At 40.0% G+C, this 23,697-nt stretch overlaps 2 protein-coding genes across 2 annotated transcripts; both read left to right on the forward strand.

The window, feature by feature from the left end:
* Positions 1 to 2,027: 2,027 nt before the first annotated feature.
* On the forward strand, positions 2,028 to 7,535 carry LOC121329130 (taste receptor type 1 member 1-like). The gene is made up of 5 exons (XM_041274508.1): positions 2,028 to 2,497; positions 3,230 to 3,982; positions 4,395 to 4,616; positions 5,719 to 5,836; positions 6,501 to 7,535. Exons 1-5 carry the CDS (start codon positions 2,228 to 2,230, stop codon positions 7,433 to 7,435), a joined length of 2,298 nt encoding a protein of 765 aa, XP_041130442.1. The 5' UTR covers positions 2,028 to 2,227; the 3' UTR covers positions 7,436 to 7,535.
* LOC121328915 (hairy/enhancer-of-split related with YRPW motif protein 2-like) lies at positions 7,472 to 23,697 on the forward strand. Its single transcript, XM_041274060.1, has 5 exons — positions 7,472 to 7,483; positions 9,200 to 9,292; positions 9,458 to 9,539; positions 9,740 to 9,928; positions 23,183 to 23,697. The coding sequence occupies exons 1-5, from the start codon at positions 7,472 to 7,474 to the stop codon at positions 23,695 to 23,697; spliced, it is 891 nt and encodes a 296-aa protein (XP_041129994.1).

Raw genomic sequence — 23,697 nt, forward strand, 5'->3', positions numbered from 1 at the left:
TTTTTTTGCCTTGTGTGGTTAATCACTCTTTGTATGTTTTTGTGTTTCCTTTTATGCTTTAACCAAAAACACCCTGAAGGTGAAAATAAGCTAAAGTAATAGTGTTTCTGTAAGTATTACGTGTTTTTAGACGGTGTGTTTGTATAATTCATGCTTCTCACTGCACAAATTTAGCCACAGCCTTCATATAAGTAATTGGGATCCTTTAAGACCCGACTTGTAAAGTTTTGGTATTCAGTTTCTTCCGAAATGCTAAAGGGCATAAACAACTTGTATATACCTGACTAACTAACTTCAAAGTGTTGAATTGTTTGCTGAAAAAAAACACGTTTCCCGTACTTAACAGCACCCCCAACAGTGGAGCTTTGCACTGACTGGCATCGCTGTGTCTGTCTGGCATTGCTCCTGTTTTTGTGTCCACAGCAACCAAATAAGTTCAACAGTGTATTTGCTGACACCGCTGTACTCTGTATTCCTAATATCAATTATTTATCATACAAAACGATATCATTAAATACATCTGCTGAGCATTTTTTATGTCGTTTTCTAAACGGGCAACTATGGAATTTCTTGTCAGGTTCATTGGCAATTATTTAAGGAGGTATTACAGAGAAACAGCAGTGTGCTTGCAGGAAATGCATTGCCTGGTGTATGCTTTGTTGAATATATCTGAAATCCTTTACCTAAACACATTTCTTTCTTTTCACTGGATGCAAGAGCTCAAGCAAGCCAAAATTAAGCAGTGGGAGTTCAGAAACACCACATGAACGAATGAATGAAGGAATAAATAAATAAAGTTTTTCTGCTTTTCATTACACAAATCATGCCTGCCCTGAAACTTTGTCTAAATGCTTTGAGACACAAACTAAGCCGTTTACTTGCTTCCTATTTGCAGGAGCAGATGCATGCATCCCCTGTGTCCTGCAAAAACACTTACAAGTGTCGTCAGTTTACTACTCTACTACTATAAAAATTATTCCATGGAGAATATTATGTGATACTAATAGAATAATAATTGTAAAAAAGCTTGTTCGTTTTGAGTTTTCCCTTTTTAAAACAAAGCAAACATGCCCCAAACTGCATGCAAATTCACGCTAAGTTATGTAAACCCATGGATATTAGCATTATAACTTTAGGATTTAAGACTTCAACACAGAAGCGCTGGACTCAAGCAGGGTGATTTCGGAAGAGAGATTCTGTGCAGCGCCAGCCAGCCAGAAAGAAAGGAGCATCAAGCAGAAGGCTGTCATGCAGCGGCCCGTGTTATTAGCAGTTAAACTTTGTGTGTACTTTTGGTACACAGGGATAAATGCAGTAAATGTCAAATCTAATTCAGAGTTTAGTTTACCAGGGGATTATCTTTTAGGAGGACTGTTCCCGGTCCATAAAACCGTACAAACTGACCTGCAAAGGAAGCCAGAAGTATTGCAGTGCTCAAAGTAAGTACCATTTGGTTGTTGTACATCATTTTCTCAAATAATGTTGCTGAAGTTATGTTTTGCCTTCTAAAACACAGTTTAAACAATGTAGCTTGTTTATTTATGTGTAAAATGTTTTGATGGTTGTGAAAAAATATTCTGGGAACAGTAGTCTTATATAAATGATTTATTATCATTATTAGTATTTAATGGAGGAACATTGCAGTAGTGTGAATAGTATACATTTTTTAATGTACTAATGTACGACACACCAATATACAGGTGTAGGATTGTTTAGTGGTACGTGTTAAAAAGTGGTACACCGTGTACTGTGCTTGTCCAAGCATGCGCAAATGATTTTAGCTCAGAAAACAAAGAAATGCCCGTCTGAACGGGGTAAGATGTACTGAGTTTGACAGTTAAACATTCTTTTTAATATTTATTTATTTTTTCACAATTTAGAAAACGTATGTGACTTTAACCGATAAGCAGCAAATTGTGTTATCTAAAATTGTAAACATATACAATTTTGTGGGTGAACTACAGTTTGTCTTGTTCGTATTGATTTGTGCACTAGTCAATCACAGCATTGACCATTTTCTGACGTTACATGGTAAGTCGGGTTTTGGTACGTGTGTCACATTGTGACGACGTACCACATTCTGCCCTACACCGGTACACTATATATACTGCACATATCTGGCACTCTGTGGTCACAGATCTGATGCATACACAACTCATGGAATATACTGTTTCTGTTTTTTCATAGATACGATTTTTTCCCGAAGGGCTATAATCAATTACAAGTCATGAGGTTTGCTGTGGAGGAGATCAACAACTCGACCTACCTCCTGCCCGGCGTCACCTTGGGCTATGAGATCTATGATCACTGTTTGAATTCTGTGAACATTGGGGCAGTTCTAGACTTCCTCTCTGACAGTTCAACTCGGTCCGTCCCATTTGGAGAGGGATACAGACAGGACCGGCACCTACCCAAGGTCTTGGCAGTGATTGGTCCTTCCTCCAGTACAGATGCATTTTTAACTGCACCTGTGTTGATGTCCTATCTCGTACCACTGGTAACTTTTTGTATTTGTTCATGTTCTGTATATTTCACTCTGTGGGTGTGTGTATAAAATTATCATGAAAGTTACAGGATAATGGCACTGCATCACCTTAATGTTAAAAAAAAAAAAAAAAAATACACAAAACAAATTGAACATATAATTGCAATTATATGTTCACTGACATTTTATGTTTGGATGAGGCAAAGATAACCATTAGAATTGGCATGGTTTGAATTTAGAGGGAAATAAAATGTAGGTATGCTTGAAATTCTTCCTCATCCTTGCATAGTGTTTGCTTTAAACTTGCATTTTATGGGCTGTCAAAGATCCTTGTGTTGAGTAGTGCAATGGAGCACCTCGTCATAAAGTAGATAGCATTAATAGTACAGTATTCATGATTGAGCAGTGGCTTGAAAACTGCTTCCAGGACGGGAGACCTAGGCTGTGTCAAACTCCAAGTCTCTGGTGTGCCAGGCAGTGGCCTGAAACCTAGTCTCCTGAAACCAAGTTCCAAGCCATAAAATGGCTCCGTGTTCCCTCGACTTTACCTGTGAGAATGGAGAGAGTGATAGAAGTAAAAGCCTGATGTGGAAGAGAAGTAGAAGAGAGGACGCTGGGACTGTAGCACAGCCAGCATGTAATAATCTCCACAGCATCTAGAGCTAACACAGCAATGCAGTTTCCAAACCTCCTCTGTTCACTTTGGTTACTGTTGGTTAATTACCATACTTTGTTTTCAAACAGATCAGTCACTCAGCATCAAGCATGCAGTTAAGTGACAAAGGCAGATTTCCCTTGTTTGTCCGTACGTTCCCAAGCGACAAAAAACAAGTGGATGGCATTGTTCTCCTCTTGCTCAAATTCAACTGGCGCTGGATCGCGCTCCTTGGGACAGACGACGATTACAGCCAGGACGGCATAAAGGCATTGAATGAGCAGACAAGGGAGCACAACATCTGTGTGGCCTATGAGAGCACAATCCCACAGAGCAGCAGCGACGTGGGACACATGTTGAGAAACATTGTCTATCTCAACGTCAAGGTCGTGGTGGTGTTTGCAACGGGGCAACCCGTCACCGACCTCATGAGACAGGCCATTGCCAGCAATGTGGGGGGCATTGTGTGGGTCGCCAGCGAAGCCTGGTCACTGAGTCAGAGCATAGCCACGATGCCCGGAATCGGCAGCGTCGGCACTATTTTAGGAATGGCAGTGAAAGGAATGGCTCTGTCCGGCTTTGACCAGTTTCTCCAGAGTACGAGGAATTCCTGGAACGGGAGCTTTCAAAAGAAGTCTTCAGCGTTCTTGGGAGCAGCCCGCAATCAGGAGTCCTGCAACCAGCAGTGCAGCGGGATCTCTGCGTCTGCTATCCAGGACTTTGACTCAACATCAAGTTTTAGCGTTTACTCCGCAGTTTATGCTGTCGCCCATGCATTGCATCGGGTACTGAAGTGCAACAAGAAAATCTGCAAAAGACCTGAGCCAGTTTTCCCTTATCAGGTGAGAATAACACATCAGTGTCTGCAAAGCTGGTTATGCAACTTAAATACAATGGAAGGCATTCCACCAAGACGTTGGGACAAATGCATACATGCAGAATGCTTTGATGGTGGGATCATTTGTTTGACTGCTAAGCCTGGCACTCCATTATAATTTTGTACTAGTCGCCACTGGCAATTGCTAACAAATTAGAAAGTTTCTAAACAAGTTTGGGTCTATTCAATTAATATATGCTCTGTAGTTTAAACCAATAAAATATTGCCCTCCCTGGTTCTTAACATTTACAGACAGAAATGCATGAAAGTGTATTAAAAACCGCTGCTGTTTTGTTTTGTTTTTTTAAACTAGTTTTTAAAACATTGTTGTTTTACTCTGCGTATTGCAAAACGTTGCACCTTGGATCTGATTTCAGATCCTGCAGAAAATGAAAGAGGAGAGCTTCACACTTAACGGACGAACCATCAGCTTTGACAAAAACGGAGACCCGCCCCCCCAGTACGAGATCGTGTTCTGGGATACGACCTCGCAGCCAGTCAGCTTCAAGAGAGTTGGATCGTATGCCTCAGATTCGGCAGGTTCAGGGATCCGGTTTGTTGTTCAAGAAGAGGCTATCAAGTGGCACGTTAGTGGCCAGGTAACTCTTGTGATATTTATACCTGATTATCACACAGTGAAGTGACCATATAGGGGGGAGGCTTGTAAATGCCTTCTACAGCCAGAACTAATCAGAAGCTTGTCAGCCACAGTGTTACTCTGTTTGCTTCTGTAACCAAATTCAAGCACAGCGAACCCAGGTGATGTTTTTTGAGGTGACGATTTGTATAAAGACTTCTGAATAATGAGTGATCCTACTGACATGTTTAAAATGCTAGTAACATTTTAAAAGAGGACAACATTCAATATGGTGTTGTTTCTACAGACTAACAGCACGTAGGGACTGACATGACCAGCCGAGCGAGGTTAAAGGAACAGCTAAAGCAATGCATCTAAAGCAACATGCATTCGTTGTTCAGGGATACCTTTGTGGCCTCTAATGTACTATGCACTCATTTGCATCCATGTTCTTCTTGTATTTGTCTATTTAAACGAGGCACCCTGAAATGTGAGACCAGGTTTGCATTATGATGTTCAGTTTTCAGATCTCAGAAGCAAGGTAGCTTCTGAAAAATATTTTCTATGGTAGACCTTTTCAGTAATGCTGCAGTTCACCACGCTGAAGCAATGCTTGCCTGTGCTTGATCTTTCACCGTGATGAAGCGCAGTCAGGTTAAGACAGGTATTGCATAGTTTCAGAGGCTCTTAAACACTCGCCAGTCACCCAGTGTGGTGTTAGGGTGGACTGTGTGGGGTTTCATTTTCCTTTTTACTGAAAAGAAGTTTGACCCAAGTTCTACACCCTTGCAAAAGAAATAGCCTCACTGATTTCCCTCAGCCATACAAAACTCAATTCCTAGATTTGCCCAACTGCATTTGCAATATTGGGTCACCAGGTGGCACTGTTTAAATTAGCACCACATTTGTAAAATGTTAAGTAGACCCAAAAGGTATGAAGATTCTTTATTCTGATTTGCTTGACAGGACAATCCTACCGTAACTACTTGAATTAAATTATTTCAGCCCATAATATTTCAGTCAGCCATACAAATATTATACAGGGGCATAGCGGAGACCAGCTTTGCAATACCATGTCAGTAAATGAATAAGAATGATTTTTTTTTCTTCTGTTTCCCTTGTAGATTCCTGTAGCGCTGGGTTCCCAGGATTGTATCCCAGGTTTTAAAAAGACGCTATTTGGAATTCACACCTGTTGCTTTAACTGTGAGCCTTGCGCTGCTGGAACTTTTGTTAATCAAAGTACGTCTAGCTTCTCATGATTGTCATCCCTGATCCTGGGTTTCCTTTTCTCCTCCTCCTTCTGTTACAGGTTTTGTGTGTCTTGATCAGTCTGTCCCTTCTCCGTTTCACTTCCCTAGGTCTGAAGCATCGTAGCTTTTGTATATTCAGGAACCTATTCAAAACTGAAAACTATCCCTATTCTAAGAACATAATGAATGCATGCTAACATGGATGAGTATAGTTAGCCTGGAAGCAGTGCCCTAACCCTATCTTGATGCACAAACAACAGAATTTGCTAAAGCTGTCTGTATCTAATGCCATTTGCAAATGCTAATGAACAACAACAAAAAGTTTTGAAACACAAACACTACCAGCCCATCCGGGCAGTCCAGCTGGTTGTTAACACCATACTAAGCACTAAATTAAAACCACACCAGACTCTCAATGATATGATATGGCATAAGCATTTCCATACAATTTCCATAGGAGTAACACCTGAATAACTTGTGCTCTGTTGTGATTTTTTTTTTCTAGTCCAAAAGATATTCTAAAATAGCCACAAATTCTTAGTGAACTCAAGTGGAATGGCACAGGAACAGCAGCCAATGCAGGAGAATTTGAAGGAATCTTTCTGTGCAACCTTCTTAACCTTGCCTCCCCCCACCCCACCCCTCTTAAACAGGTGACCCCTATAACTGCCAGCCGTGTCCAGAGGACGAGTGGTCAGATGATGAAAGTGCATTTTGCCAAAAACGCACCATAGAATACCTCGACTACAATGATCGTTTCTCCATCGGGCTGCTGGTGTCCGCGGGTCTGATATGTACTCTCTCGGTGGCTACAGCCGTCGTCTTCGCAGTGCACCACGACACCCCAGTAGTGAAGTCTGCCGGGGGCAAGATGTGCTTCTTCATGCTGGGCTGCTTGGGCATCTGTTGCCTGAGCATCTGTTGTTTTTTCGGGGTGCCCACCACCTGGAAATGCATACTGAGAAACCCAGTCTTTGCTGTTTTTTTCACCGCTTGTCTCTGCTGTCTCTTAGTCCGCACCTTCCAGGTAATCTGCGTTTTCAAAATAGCTGCCAAGATGCCCAAAGTTTATGAGTTCTGGGTCAAGAAAAACGGTCAATGGATGTTTGTGACAGTAGCCGTGGGCCTCCAGATCTTCCTGTGTGGTCTCTGGGTGGGCATAGAGGGACCTCACCCCTTCAACAACACCCAAGCTGTCAGAGGACAGATTATCTATGACTGCGGCATGGGGAACATGTTTGCTTTCACAGCGGTGATCGCTTTCGTCGGCTTGCTCAGCGTGCTCTGTTTCGCTTGCTCCTACTTCGGGAAGGACCTCCCTAAAGACTACAACGATGCAAAGTACGTGACCTACAGCTTGCTGGTCTTCTTTTTCACCTGGGTTGCGTACTTGACTGCTTACATTGTCTACAGCGGGAAATACATTCCCGTGATAAACGCCATCTCAGTGCTGGCTAGCCTGGCCAGCATCCTGGTGGGTTACTTCATCCCCAAATGTTACATCATCCTTTTTAAACCACAGTACAACACCACTGCACACTTTCAGACATGCATTCAGGACTACACTAAGACCATTAGTAGTAAATGATGACCACTACTGCATTAGATAACGAGAGATATAGAGATGATTAAGCAGGTATGTAGCAGTTTCAATTGTATTCTTGTTTTTAAAATTCTAATTAAAGTATATTTTAAACCGAAACGTGTTTTATTTGATTTATACCTGTGTGTTTACTTTTGCCCTTGTGTGAATAACATGTTAAACCCTGGTGTGATCCAAATCCCTAGCAAGGTATTAAAAAAAAATCATCCAAAGAGTCTCAACGCTTTTCTCACTATCCACAATGCCACGGTCCACGCATGCAAGATGCAGGGTTGGTTAGAGTGCCACTTCCCACGTTTCACCAATAGATGGTGATGTCGCGCACAGAGTTCAACGTTGAAACACGATTCTCCATTGTAAAACGTCTTGCTTTAGGTTACATGCTTATTACACGAGTTTCCAATGAGACTTGTGTGAAGGTACTTCTCAACAGAGACTTATCAGCAGAACCCGGCAGTGACAATATATTTGGATGGAGAAAGGGGGCGGCTACTGTATTTTGATACGTATCCAGTTATCAAAACTGCATATGATAAACTAATTATAAGAAATTGCTTTGCTCGCTCGTCGGATACATTATTCCATAATGAAAAACGTTTTTCGTTTCCATTACGCACGACAGCAATGGGCCGTGAATCTATTCAGCCCAGAGTGGACTTTATTGAAAGAACTAATTGTGTCTAAAAGTAAACTTCTACGGGCTTAAACAACTTTGACCAGAGTCTATCAAAAGTATTTTCTACCGGGACAACATTCGGTCTGTGGCCACGCCAGGCTGTGTATTGGCATTATTAGTGTTATCAGTACTAATCGTAGCAGTGCAGCATGTACAGAACACCATTTACAGAAATCCACACTGAAGTACTGAAACACGTCACTTAAAAAGTCACTTTATGACAGAAACCCACTTGACTTACACGCGTCTGTTTCCAAAAGAGTTGACCATTGGAGAAAAAACAAGCCCTCGATAGCAGAACATTGACAATTTGTAATGGCATGGGGGCCGCTTGCACGGTGCTGTTATTCTGCCCGAGGCGTGAAAGCCTTGCCTATTGAGGCGACTCGCCACACCTAGTAATGCATTAGCCACCGTTGCGACACCCCACACACCAATTTCATAGCAATTTTGCGGTGAATTTGTCAAGAGAAAAGTACCACTTCTCCCACACAAGTCGAGCACTGTTGTATTCGGAAAACGTACAGACGCAGGATTTTACATAGACCGCAAGAATGATATGCAGTATTGCTTAGCTAATGGGACATGTTGCATTACAACAACATGTAGTATATACCATTGGATTAGGGAGAAATGCATCAAGCTGCTGTCTCACACACTTACCAACTTCAACTAACGATCTGGGATAAATAAATAACGCGTAAATACAGCCTGCACCCCTGTCTGCAGCTCTGATAAGCGTCAGGAAGAACACCTTCTCTCATTTAAACTGGTCAAGACGTAGTATTGTTGTCACAATAAGACAAGCGCCCGCATTCATATGCAAAGCGCGCCCCGCATATAAACCCTGGAGGCTGGTCCTTCATTCTGCACTGATCAAGAACTCGTGAACAATGCACACAGACTCGAGATCCAGCGCTAGACAGCAAGCCAGCATGGAAAGAAAGGTACCTATAGAATCCATACAGTGTATTGAGAGCTGGGGTTTATTTGAGACATATAAACCAAAGCAAATCTGTTCATGTAAAATTAAACGGACTGTTAATTAATTCGTTTATTATTTTCATCCCCAGATTTCCAAACCACTGATGGAAAAGAAAAGGAGAGCAAGAATCAACAACAGCCTGGAGCAGCTGCAAAGTCTTCTTGAAAGCCAATATCCCAGAGTAAGTGTATTTGACTTGCTCGAATATACAGTATCATTGAATTGAATGTGGAAGAATTGTGTGATTCAGGCTAATGAAAAGATTCCGCTCCTAATACTTTTCCATCGGACCTGAAGTGACCTGCGGATTATATTCAATGCTAATCATCGTGTTTCTCTGTTTTAGATTTCCAAACGAAAACTCGAGAAAGCAGACATTCTGGAATTAACAGTCAAATGCCTCGAGCGTCTGCAAAACTCGCACCAAGGTAAAGAATCAGCATATTTCTCATATTTCTCATATAACCGATCATTTAAACATGTTTACCGATTCAGTGAACACAAGTCCCTAGAAGACCATACGTGAAAGACATTTGAGCTAAGGCATCTGAAATAACCTTTGAGCGACCAGGCTTTGAGTTTACTGGGATATTCCATTGATCGGATTTGTTTTGTTGTTTCCTTCCAGATGCCGCAGTCACAAAGCATCAGAACGTTCACTTGTTCCACGCTGGATTCCAGTGCTGCGCAGACAGAATGGACCAGTTTCTGCTGAGAAGCAGACCTGCAAGCCAGGAGCTGCGTTTAGAATTACGCAGCCAGCTCGCCAGACCCCTCCAGCCCAAGGAACCTCGCCGCTGTACGCTGGACAGCGCCAGTAACACAACAGGACGAGAAGCCAGCTTTTCTCCGTCCCCTTATCCTCAGCCACAAAACCACCGCCCAGCAGTGAAACGCAATATCATTTCTTCGGACTTTTTAGAAAGCAAACAGACAAGCCGCGTTTCAGCTCCAGCCAAGCACCAGATCACTCCTGCAAACATAAATGGAAACGCTGACAACATCGTGCGACCATCTGTGAATCAGATGAGCGATGCGTCAAAGTGGAGAGAGGGTGCCGATCTGCTAGTGGCTAGAGACGCTATATATGCTGAATCGGAATGCTGGCGCCCCTGGTGAACCCAGCTCCGAGGACGATGTTGTGCTACAGTATAGTACTTAAGGCAGCAGGGTCCATTATTTAATGGGGGATTGCTGCCACTTGTGTTTTTTTGCAAGTAAATAACGTGCATTTTAGAGGACTGCTTGGCACCTCAATCATTATAGATTCTTTGTAAGAAGGCACGCTGTACATCATTTTGATGATATTATTGAACTGTAAAACTGAAACGAAATAAAATACATTTTCCAAACATGTTTTTTTTTTTTTTTTTTTGTATTGTTGTTGTTAATTATTTAGTAATAGGAGGTCGGAGCATATTATATATATATATATATATATATATATATATATATATATATATATATATATATATATATATGTGTGTGTGTGTGTGTGTGTCCTAATGTGTCATGTGTAACTCCAGTATAAATGACTCCTAATCTTTTTTACTCCTTTTAAAATGCATCATGTTTACCAAAGACCTCGTTTAAAAGTTATCAATGAAAAAATGAAATACCGAAATTAGATACGTTGTAATACACTATAAATAAATACATTAAAAAAAAACAACAACAATGTGTGCTCCGTTACTGACACGCTATAGTAGAATACAATATTTTATGTAATATACATTTCACCATTTCAAACAGTTATAAAAATGAATATGAAAGAGAGTTTAGTTTAAGAGCTTTAAATAATGCATTAGTTAACTATAACTGATATTATTTAAAAAGATGCATCTTATGCGTCAGATTCTAAGCATGTTTTAGCATCTATATACTTTTACACTGTAATGTTTAATTTGGAGACATTTGTTTTTTGTGCTTCTCATACAGGCCTGTAGTCTTAAAATGTATATAATGTGTCCTATAACACTTATAATGTTCTTTTTTTAAGAGAGTATGGGACAGATTTATTAGGGGTTAGTTCTAGTGCAAAGTGTGCTCCGCAATTGAAATAAAACAAGTCATAATAAATAAGCATTTCCCATTGTGACACAGTTTGCACCATTTCATTGTAAAACGAAATAGGAACGGCTAAAGTTACAGAAAAGGAAAAACTAAGGTGTGTTAAATTAGCCTCAAGAGTTATTTATTTAAAGCAATTAAAGTGGCAAATGATTCGGGAATACCGCCCCTAATGTTTCAACCTGTGTTGGTGCCAATTTAATAACATTCTGCATAGTTTGTCTTGATAAAAGGATAGGGTTTTATTTTTTATTTCTTTTTTAATTTGCACTAGAGCAAAAGCATGGGAAATGCATCACTATTTATGTTAGTGAAAATCAATTAATTTAAAACAATCAATGAATTAATTTTAATTTTAACACAAGTTGCGTTAATCTTCCCCATACCATTATCTAATGAAACACTGTGTTGTCCTCAATTAAATATATGGGAAGAATGGCCTTTTCTGCTTCCCAAACTTACCTTATGTTCTGGAGTTGAGTTTTTTGTAGATTTTGGATTGTATTTCTCCTTGAGAAATAAGAGTGTATAGACGTTGAGTGGAATAAATGTTATTAGTTTTATCGAGTTCTTGCTGGGATAATAATTCTGGTTTCTTTGGGTGTGGTTCTAAATTCAATATAATAAGCTTCATATGATATTGCAGGTGTTCCAGAAAGAACTATAGCCTTACATTGCGTCTAAGCTGGCGGTGCAGGTTACACGGATTGTCCTCCAGTGGAAATGAAGGTGCGTGGGACTGTTGGAAGGGTCTCTCTTTAATGTCATCTTGACAAGGTGCGTTTCTTATTGTAGCGTACCGAACAGCTGTCACTTTAATACACTTTATGAGCCGAGACAAATACTTTACAAATACCTTGGCAATTTTAAATCATTTGCCCCCCATTCTGAGCATCCTGACGCGAGGAGAATCGACAGGACGCCTCCATTCTTTCAACCATACTCTGCGATTCTCCACACTCGAAGAGACAAAGGAGCTGTCCTTGGGAAAGGGTCAGGTCTAGCAAACAATTTCACTGGAATTGGCTTGATTTAAAGAACATGCACAAATGCTAACGACAAATTGCATCGATTTTGAAAAATACATATACATAAATACATAATATCAGCATGCTATGCCATTGGTTTACTGGCCTGTAGTTTTACAATGGATAGAGCGCAGCGGGAAACAGACAGCTTGTTCCTTGAGGGTATGCGAAAATGTGAAACAGTAAATTGCCATTTTGTTAGGACACTGAGGCAACTGGCATGGTGCTTCCCGTAGAGGCTGTACCGTGAAACAAGGAAATAATCCATTTGAATGATGCGGTCTAGTCTGACATATGGATTCCTCCCAGTACCACACACTGGTTGCAACAAATAGCGATTTCATACCAATTTTGCGGTAAATTTCTATGCGTAAAATTCTAGAAGCCACACACTTTGTGTATTCCAGCGTATTCGAAAGCTCCAAGGTGGCTCTCGTTATTGACTAGTAACTCACTAGCACAGCAAAAATAATTACATTGTATTATGTAAAGCGACGTTATGGAAGTACGCGTTTAAGTATAATCTTAACTGTTGGCTATGTATTTACAATACAGCCGATAGTGCTGTTTCTGATATACTTTGAGACCCTAGGAGTTGACTGGGTGTGTTTCTGTGCATCACTCTCACATACTCAGAAGATGGTTGAAAATCTAAACCACGCTCTTATCTCGCCAAGGAAGTAATCGCCGTGTTTTTGTATAATTATTTAGCTGTGTGGATCACACCTGTTAATCTTAACAAACAAGAACCAAACGACGAAGCAATATAACCAAAGGGGCAATTATCCACTATGGGCAAATTATTCAATCCACTTTGTTCACTTTGTTTATGTTGAAAGGTCCCTCGACTCCAATCAAGGTGTCAAGTCACTTGTAACGTCACCAGTATGGAGCGACCATGCAGATTAATAATACCTGTCCATAACAATCACTTTTAAACATGGCGGCCTTAAATTATCCGACTGTCCTGGAATTGATGATAACGGGTAAAAACTGTTTCTCTGTTCATGAACAGATGCCAGGAGGATTCAAGACCAAGATAACAAATTGTTCCTTGGAGCGTTGAGAAAGGAACGGAAAAAACCTTTGGAAATTGTTGAGCTGTTGATGGGTGTGTTTGTGTCTTTGTGCTCCTACAGGCACCAGCAGCCGCATTCACGCCGACACATCCAGCATATTTTCTTTTGCTGCAAAATATGAAGCGAGGAAAATCGGAGGAACGCCTCCCGGCTTTTGAATCCTACACTCCGATTTTCCACTTTAGGAAAATAAAGGAAAACACCCTGGGAAGCCTGCTTCCCACGTCGGAACATATTAAAAAGTCTATCCCGTAAACGACGCGGAATAAAATACGGATACAGCAACTTTTTATAAAGACATATTTTTTAAATAGCTTGTAGTTGGGTGGAGGGCTATATCAGAAATTAAATCTGATATAACAGCCGTGTAGACAATAGCTGACAATGTACTTTGACTAGCTGGAGCACTTTTATGAACCCCAAAAAGACTTTGCAGATGTTAGTACTGAAGCTGCTATTAAGGTTACGAGTTAATACAACAGATCTGCAGACCTGATCATAGCCTTATAGACTCCAGCAGTTATAATGGAGAGGGATTATTACCTTTTATGGTTATGCAAGAAACCACGCAGTTGTCTAGCGAAGTATATGTCTTTTGGATCTGATACATATATTCAGATAGATTGCAATAATCTCATCAGCATGGGTACAAATCATAAACACATTAAATAGAAGGTGACTAAGTGGCGTCTTTGGTATCAGATTGGAATCTACAGGGTCACTTTTCACGATCTTGTATAAAGATGTTTGTATTGCCAACTTGAAGTCGAGTGAATTGCACGGCCGTTTCCTTTTGCTATCAGGAAATAGGAATTGGCGCTCTTTGCCTGTTTCAAAGCAGAACATTGAAATGTTGTTAAAGCATGGGGGTCCTTGGCTCCGGGCTGCATCCGCTTCAGCAGCGTGACGCCGGGATAGAAAGAACTGAATAGCCCTGCCCTGTCGACCAGCCCCTGGGCATAGCTCTCAACCACACACTGTGAGAATCTGATGCCAATTTCATACTAATTTACCGCCGCATTTTCCACTGCATATGGTCTTTAACTGCGCGCGTTAGGGACCAGCGCGCACAAACAGCCAATGCAATTGCCCAATAAAGAAGAAATCATCGACGTGTTAATGCAGACACCATAAAACATAATATATACACGTAATTCTGACGTGTGTGTGTGTGTGTGTGTGTGTGTGTGTGTGTGTGTGTGTGTGTGTGTGTGTCGTTTTCAAAACAGACCAACACAAAAATGAATGTTCTTGCATTTTAAAGGACATTCCTGGTTTTCATATCTTACAGCATAAAGAAAACTAACCAGAGCATTATTAGACCAAATAAATGTAGTTTTTCAAGAAAATATCTGAACTCAAATGCAGACATTTTGTAAGGAATGCTGCAAATGAAGTGTAATAGCGTTTTAAATGTACCTGTGGTCTTAATACAAACATTAAAACTTCTCATGAAATGCAAAACAAACTACAAAACTCAATGTTGATATTAAACGCCTTTATGTTGTTTGTATTTATCGTTGAGATTAATGCATTGGATAAATATTTGTGACGTTAATAGACCATTAAAACAAAGCTTAAAGATCAATAGGTCGTCCCCCCCCCCCCCCCCCCCCCCCCCCCCCCCCCCCCCCCCATTTATTTTCATTCCCGGCTTTCTTATGCTAAGGCTTTGACGAGCCTGGTAGCTTCGTGTACAGATGTTTTCTCGCCAAATGTAAAGGTCTCATGTTTAAGAAAGAAGCATAGGTCACTTTGTTAGGCAAGCTTACTGCATTTAGCAGAACAAATCACAATCCGGGCCCTGTTACTCAAATGGCATTTTACACTTATAGATAACACGAGCGGTTTTATTTTTTATCCATTGATGTAACACAATGGGACTTGGGTGCCATTCAGTCCTAAATGCAGTCCCCTTTGTGCCTTTCGCTAAACTGCCCTGTACAGCTTTACAGAGGCATAGTCCATGCAGCAGCTAACTCCAGTATCATTAGTCTACACATTTGTTGTTGATGCTGTTGTTTTAATTACAAAGTTTAAAAAAAAAAAACATGCATATTGCAATTCTCAAGTATAAAGGTCTAAAGAAGATTTTAAAAAAGCAATGCTTTAGATACAATGAATCTTGGAGCTGAAATGATTTGATGGTGCCCTTCATGAATAGGCATTATATCAATAAAGAGCACAGTCCCATTGGATTTTACAATTTGCTCGGTGGTGTGTGGGTATCGCGCTGGTGCAATAGTCGCTCCTGTTACACGCTGTCACAATAAGCATCCCTTGATTTGAACCCTCCACAGTGGAGGTGAGACACGGGGCGGCGGAAATGGCTTCATCAACAACTCAAGTGATCCCCTTGGGAGAGCAAGGACTAGAAATTAATAGCACTCGATGCCAATTTAAAAGCCACGTTTCGGTTTTGGGCTTTAAAGACATAGGAATGGCAACAGGTCTTTCTTGGAGTGTTATAAAGCTGCGTTATATTATTCAGCATGGAATCTAACCGCAAAGTAATTTCATTAACTTCTACAGCACGGTTGCTACTATCGCCAGTGTGAGTGCGATTCATTGGGTGCAGTTGTGCATAATTTGGCAACAATTCTCCTGCAATAGAATACAAAAAAATAAAGATGTATATTGTAAATACAGGGTGGTGTAGGCAAATATTTCCACAAGAAACACTCTTTTCCAAGTGTGCTAGTTTTGTCTTTTTATTTCACAGCCTCGACAGTCATTGCATGTTCCAACCAGGGTAATATATTTAACCCTTTTAGCGGGTCCCAGTTTATTGCGCGCAGCCTGTGACACAGTATATATCCTCTGTACCATGCAGTGGCCGACTTGATTGCAAATAGTTTGCAAGAAGAGATAAAGTAAAGCAACTATATAGCAGGCCAACGGCTACAGTATTACACACACCGGTATAGAAATGCGTGTTACATTTACAATCACACAGTTTGTGGTAAATGTCTGATTAAGGACAAATTATGTTTTAGATGTATTCAATTGCTCGGATTACTCTCTGGCGTCATATTTCTAAAACAGAAATACAACCAAGTGTCATGCAGTCAAAATGTTCGATTTACATTTATTTTTTTATTTTTTGCCTGATCAGAATAACCTAAAAAGCAATCGATTACCTATTTTGTGTTACATTTAGCCCACGCTCTGCTGTTTTTAATCACAGCTTGTGTTAATCAAACGAATACGTTAATTTAATATTGCGGGTTCTTTTTTAGCGGGGTGTTTCTTATGCTGTGCCAGTGCGTCGACAAAAGAACATACTTTACAATGGGCGAGTTTATTAGAAAAGTCGAAAATCCACTCCTATAGGCCCTACTACAAAATAACGTGGGGAGACTTCCCTTTGATCCACCTCTCCGTGTATAAGGCCCTCTGAAATGTTAATTACACTCCTGTCGAAAGGGTAACCGAGCCCGTTTAAAAACGTTGATGGCTGGGAAATGAATCATTAACGTAACAAATTACCCTTAAGAGGACAACAGATGTGCTAATTAAGACAATCAAGATGCCCCTGGAACCTTTGTTTGGCACGTTTTATTTTTTTATTACAATTGTCATTCGAGAAGAAGACAACCATCCGAAGGAAAAGAAGGCAGAGACGTTTAGCCTATTAAGCGGTTTTGAATAAACTGATGTCGTATATACTGTGTTAACAGATGAGCATACCTTTATAAGCAATCTTCTCTGATGACATATTGGTAACATACCTAATATTACACTTCCCAAAGCATGGCTTTAGAAGTGATCTATTTTTTTTAAATACAGATTTTGTTCTCATTCTGTTTAATGTCATATGTTCATATTTAAGGTTTTCATTTGAATCCCTTTTCTATGCGCGCCGCTGTAAAGGCATGCGAGGACAGAAGGGTCCACTCATCTTTCTAATGCAAATCTTTCTCAAGTGGTTTGCGGTGTTTATGGCAGATGTTTAGCGATTCGAGGCGCAGGAATCAACCCTCTCCTCCCCCAGCACCGTGTTTAACAATGAAAGCAGAGCTGCTTTTGTTTGTCCCCGGCTTGGCTCATAGTGGATGAGGGAAGCCACAACAAAGGGACTCAGCCTCCGCAAAGTTAGAAAGTTACTTTTCCTCTAGTTCATTTCGGCTCTTCACAAAACACAATGCGATGTTAATGCGCAGCGCTCCCCTTTGAGGCATTCAGATCGACGGCAGTCTCTAAAAACACCCCTTTGTGTTCCATACCCAAGCTAAGCGCTCTTATACAACCGCAAGCGCAGTCTATAGAAATTCATGGGATTGAATGTTTGAGCAGAGGTGCGTCAACAAAGCCGTCGCGTGGCAATCGCCTTTTATCCTTTATATATATATATATATATATATATATATATATATATATATATATATATATATATATATATATATATATATATATATATATATATACTAGTATAGGACAGGACATGGCCCGACTCTGGGCGCAGACCCGCGTTCAATCCATCCCGTGGCACACACAGATTTTGTCTAAAATCTGAATAGTACCGATGGCTACACTCGACAAGCGTCGCAATCAGTTAGTAATAATTCAAAGATGAATGATTTATTAATAATATATATTATTATTATTATTATTAAATAATAATAATAAATAATAATAATAATAATCAACCCCCACACCGCAATGGGTTTTTTTTCTGATAATATAGTATTACACTTTGATAACCCTTCACTTTCACTGTTTCTTTTCAACACATTTACATTGTAATTGTCCACAGCAAAACGGCATCACTTCAAACGTGTCAAGAGCCCCAATAAAACCAGCGCGGTCCCATCGCTTGCACCTTGTAGCCCGTTGTCTATAACCCGCTGCCCCTTGAAAAGCCTTTCAATTGCTAATTACAGCAACAGCGAGAGCCGTGGGAGCGGTTTACTGCAGGTAATTGTGTAATTGGTTAATTAATGTTAACACGATCGATAATACTCCAATTATTACAATACTTGACTTGGGTGTCCCGCTGATTTTGCGCGCTTAACAAAAATACAGCAGTAGATCATTCATGAAACAAGCTACAAAGCCGGCGTTACTGTTTCGCGCTTTAAAACAAATGCTTGAGAATGAAAACAAGTCAATGTTGGGAAGCAGATTATAGAGCATTTTAGCAATGCGGTGTTTATTCTGTTAACGCTGGTGTTGGTGCGTCTGGAGTATAGCAATTCAAGTCAGCTCAAGTAACGCATTCGACAATCTGTTCCATATGTTTATTCTTCAACATTGAAACCATAATCAGTAGAGTTAGCCAAATAAAACATATTTACGAAATATGTGCTCGCTATTTCTGAACAGCAAACAACAACAAAAAAAAAAAAACTCACTGTCAAAATGTTCTTAAAAAAAAAACCCTGCGGATTGTTTGGCGCAGTCTGAGTGTTCTGAGTTATATTCAGAAGCGAAGCGAGGAGAATCGCCGGAACGCCTCAGTCCTCTCTAACTGCGCTCTATGGTCGTATTGTTCCACAGTATCAGCACAAAGCGAGAAGAAGCTTAACAAAAATTGTATTCATATTATCTTTTAAGAATGATAGTTCAAAAATCAGTAACATACGCCGTGAACGAACAGACTAACGCGTTTTGGGTCAAACATTAATAGCGGTTATACTTGAGCACGTTTAGCATTGATACACGCATATAACCAGCCTGTCTGAAAAGCATGGATAATTCCTCCACTAACAAAACATGAAAATTATCACGGTTCTGCCTGTTCAACTTGAGTGAGAATAAGGGAGCCAAGCCACATAAAAGAACGGGCACCACCCAACCGCCCCGAACAACCACATGCCAATTTCATAGTGATTTTGCGGTGCTTTTTAAAACTAAGCCCAACTGTGCTGTTCCAATTTCCCGTTACATTTTACGGACATTAACGAAGCCACACAAGCTGAAGGAATCGAACCCATGATATACCTACAATGCAAGGTCATTTTAATCCAGCGCAAAGTCCCAACCAAGGTATCTCAAATGAAGTCACAAAGCGTTTAATGCTGCACAACAAATACAGAATACAGAACGTTCACAAAACTATTCCAGTCAATCTACAGGATCCTATTCATGCCTGGAGTTTGAACTTCGCAGCTCAATATAACCCGCTGGGGACTGTACAAGGAAACTCTTTCAGTCTGGTGCAGAGATACAGCCAGAGATTTTATTGCTGGATGAAATTAGGATACAAATTGCTCTGAAATCGACGTGCTGTGCATGCTGAAAGCTTCCAAACGAAGCGTTTGAAATTGATTCCATTGGAATGGGGAGACTACGTTACAAATGATGGTATAGCTGGGGGGCAGTGGGAGGGAAACGAGACTCAAACTCAAGTCAGGTTTGGCAACATTAATAGACTTTTCAAATATTGAATCAAGGATTTCAATTTCTTAGATACCTTTACATATCTTTACATTAGCCCAAGCTTATGTTTAGTAAGACTGTAAGATCGTTATTAATATATTAATATATTTTATTGCAACTTTATATATTCATTTGTTTTTTGTGTAGACTGGTACAAAAAATAAGACAGGCTGTCATCAATCTAAACCGATATTAAGATTAACAAAAACATACATCTGTAGCATATGTATTTATTTATTTTAGACAGATCAGGTGTCGTGTTTGTACCCGCTCAAGATCTATTCATGCTCTGCCTTTCTTAAGATAAACTTTTCCAGTGGAGCCCGCGATACTTCAACGATCCCGTCTGTAACGAAGTATTCTGTCTTGTGTCTGAGGTGCAAAGAATGCTTTCATTCTCTTTTAGCTCTTTTTGTGTACGGAACAGAGAATAACACAAAGCCACAGAGACGCGATAAAAGGATCCGTGCCCATTCAAGTCATAAATTTACTGCAGCCTTTTCACCGGCGCTTTCAGCTCGGGGTTGAACACAGTGAAATGTTAATGCGCACTGCCTTCCCTTTCTAGGCTATTCAGCTCCAATGCACATTTCCAAGCAAGCCTTTGTTTGTTAAACCAAACTTAGGAGTCTTAAGCAACTCTCCAAATAGTCTATAGAAATTCTTCCAAACCTCTCTTTGCCTTGAGGTGCGCCTATATGTGGGGGTCGCGTGTCCTTCCACGTATACCTCTACACCTGGAGCTCGTTTCTCCCATATCATTTTAGATTTTGCAGATTAACTGGTACACTATTAAAGCTTTTGGTACCTGCTGCTGGCATCACACAAGTGGTAGGCGAGTTGAATGGCAGAGGGGCGTGTCCTCGATTCTCCTCGCCGCGAGGTGCCGCTTCTCATAAGGCTGTTGCAGAAATCTCAACGTTCTCTTTATTGTCGTGACCCGATTTCCAACGCAAATAAAGCGAAAGCTTGACACCAAAGTCGGCGGAAAGGCGATTGCATATAAACAGTCTTCTTCTTCTTCTTCTTCTTCTTCTTCTTCTTCTTCTTCTTCTTCTTCTTCTTCTTCTTCTTCTTCTTCTTCTTCTTCTTCTTCTTCTTCTTCTAGTAATAGTTACTACTAGTAACTTTCCTCCATATGAGCATCTAAAAACACGAACCCTCGGAAAATGCAAGACTTTCAATGCAGTTGTAACTAAGCAACGTGTCTTTGCTTAGTTTATTGTTCTTATCTTTTTTTGCAGTTTAGACACGTAAGAAAAACATCTTTATTGCATACATATTTTTTTTTTTTTTTTTTTTGAAATCGAGGAGAATCGGCTGAACGCCTCCTGCCTCTTCATGCTCCGGGATTCTTACAAAGCCAGTGAGAAATGATCATATACAAAGTTAACTACTTGATCGCTCATGTTTTATATCAACCCCTTATCCCTATAACAACATAAATAGGGTAATAACAAGAATATGTGCAAAGTATGCATTTCAATTCGCTGGAAGCAATACCGTAAAATATATATTTATTTATTTGTATTAATTTTTATTGCCAAACTCTACACCTGCTGCATACAACACAGGGAGCTTAGTTCATGGTAACTGTGTTGTCAACCTATACCCATCATGTCCACGCCAATAAGAAGCAGGTGTCACCTCTATCCTGTTTCTAACAGTGGCGGAACATTTTAGTTTTGTGAGAACATGGTTACACGGTGCTGCCTCCGAGGACGGAGCGTGAAACTCAGTGAGAAAGAGCTGAATAGAGCTGCCTAGTACGGCACTGGCCTCCAGCCCCAAACCCCACACCGAGAATGCTTCATTATTTCAGACAGATTCTGCGGTACATTTTACGCTTTTTAAAATGTATCCAACCTCACAGGTTGGTGGTTAAAATCAGAACACGCATGCTAAATGTTAGATGTATTCTATTTACAAGTTATTAAAATGAACACATTCAAATAAATGATACGCCACACGCATACATATCAATAAAACCCCAATTAGATGAATATGATGCATATAAAGCGTTTTCATTTTTCAAATATTTTTTTTGTGCGCTAAGATTTGTTGTATCCTGTAATCATTCATATCAATTCGCACACATCGATTTATAAAAGGGGTTCTACTATATGCAGTGTTATTAAATTGATTTTAGTGTCACTTTTTTTTTTCTCTTTATTAAAAAAAAAAAAAAAAAAAAAGGTTTTTATTTTTAACTTTACAGTATTTTAAAGCCGCTCAAAACAAGCATTGTGTTTAGCTGTCAGCCTGCAGTGGAATCGCTCGCTGCTCGTGTTGTTAATTTGTGCGCTCCCGCGCGTGCGCAGCGTGCTATTCTTTGTGTGCAGACTCGAAATAGGGCAGCGGTATAAATAACGCGCGGGGCTGAATTCCAATACTCTCAGTCTGAAAATATCAGAGACACGACACTCGCTTCTCAAACTCACACTGCAGCATGGCAGCAGTAGCCCAATCTCCAGAAAAGACCCAAGTGTTAAACGATAAAAAGGTTTGTATTTTAGTTATTATATCATTGTTAAAATGGTGCTTTCACATGTGTATATACAACGAAACTGTTTTGTATGTTTAATAATAATAATAATAATAATAATAATAATAATAATAATAATAATAATATAATATATAATATAATATATATATAATAATATATATATATATAGATATAATAATATATATATAATAGATAAATGTTTATTTTTTTGTAGGGCAAAAGGTTTATATATATATATATATATATATATATATATATATATATATATATATATATATATATATATATATATATATATATATCAAACTAATATTGAAATTGTTTGCTTTCCTTTTCAGGTTTCCAAACCGATAATGGAAAAGAAGAGACGAGCCCGAATTAACGAATGTCTGGAACAACTGAAACACCTCCTGGAAAACTATTATACTAATAATGTAAGCTGATATTGCTTGAAGCTCTTGCATAAACGTGCTCGTCTTCTTTGGTCGATGAATAAAAGACCCGGTATTAACACCCCAGCCTCATGCAATACAACCCCGTTTGTTTATGACAAGCCCATGCAGTTGATGGTACACGAGCATTCATGTTTATCCAGGTTCAGAATCCAATCAAGATAAATACTGTATGCAATATGCAAACTAACATGCAAGTTATCAAGATTCTATACTTTACATAATGCTCATGATAACTCATTCTCTTTTCTTTATAAATATTACTTTACAGATCCGTAAACGTAAACTCGAGAAAGCGGATATTCTGGAATTAGCAGTGAAACATCTAAGTGATCTCCAGAACTCCCAACAAGGTACATTTACAAGTGCAAAAGGAATGGCGTGTTTACCCCCAAATAATGAAATCATCTAACAGCACAATTCCACAAGAACAGCCTCATTGCATTACAAAGGTGAAGCTGTTAAATAAAATGTATTTTACTATTCTAATGTTCTAGAATAACTGGGATATCAGAAAAGAACGAGACCTTTATATCGCCTTGTTTATTTGTGCAGGTTCCACGGGGAACAATGGGAAATTTACCGAGTACCAGGCCGGGTTCAGAAATTGCTTGAATGGCGTAAATCAGTACCTTTTGACGTCAGACAATTCCAGCAGGAGCGTCCGATTACTGAAGCACCTGACAAACGTCGTCCCGGGCGCTTGCGGAATCCCTCGCAGCTTCAGCACCCTGGACAGCAGCGCCGCGCCGCATGTCCGCGCACTACCCTCAGCATCGAACTTCCTGCAGCAACAGCACTCCGAGCCAGCTGCAATGCCGTTCGCTACGCTTTGCAAACCTCACGCTGTCGAAGTGCCCTCTACCTCCGACAAAGCTCTCTCCAGCACAAGTGTATCAAACGAAACCATATTCCTAGCACAGAATACCAAGCAAAGGGGTACCGGGAATTTCACCGTGAACGCCCGGGAACAAGCCGGGAACTTGCCTTGCGTTTCAGGACAGTCTAAGCAAAACAATGCCCAGTATAATGTTTGCTCTGCCCCTCTGAATTTCTGGCGACCCTGGTGA

The sequence above is a fragment of the Polyodon spathula genome, chromosome 16 (assembly GCF_017654505.1).
Source record: "Polyodon spathula isolate WHYD16114869_AA chromosome 16, ASM1765450v1, whole genome shotgun sequence".
NCBI classification, from domain to species: domain Eukaryota; kingdom Metazoa; phylum Chordata; class Actinopteri; order Acipenseriformes; family Polyodontidae; genus Polyodon; species Polyodon spathula.

Excerpts from the sequence above, each read along its gene's own strand:
- LOC121329130 (XM_041274508.1), top strand. The coding sequence starts at position 2,228 with ATGAGGTTTGCTGTGGAGGAGATCAACAACTCGACCTACCTCCTGCCC. Across the intron at positions 2,498-3,229 it reads TGTCCTATCTCGTACCACTG|ATCAGTCACTCAGCATCAAG; the intron begins GTAACTTTTTGT and ends GTTTTCAAACAG. Across the intron at positions 3,983-4,394 it reads AGCCAGTTTTCCCTTATCAG|ATCCTGCAGAAAATGAAAGA; the intron begins GTGAGAATAACA and ends ATCTGATTTCAG.
- LOC121328915 (XM_041274060.1), top strand. Across the intron at positions 9,293-9,457 it reads TTGAAAGCCAATATCCCAGA|ATTTCCAAACGAAAACTCGA; the intron begins GTAAGTGTATTT and ends TCTCTGTTTTAG. Across the intron at positions 9,540-9,739 it reads TCTGCAAAACTCGCACCAAG|ATGCCGCAGTCACAAAGCAT; the intron begins GTAAAGAATCAG and ends GTTTCCTTCCAG.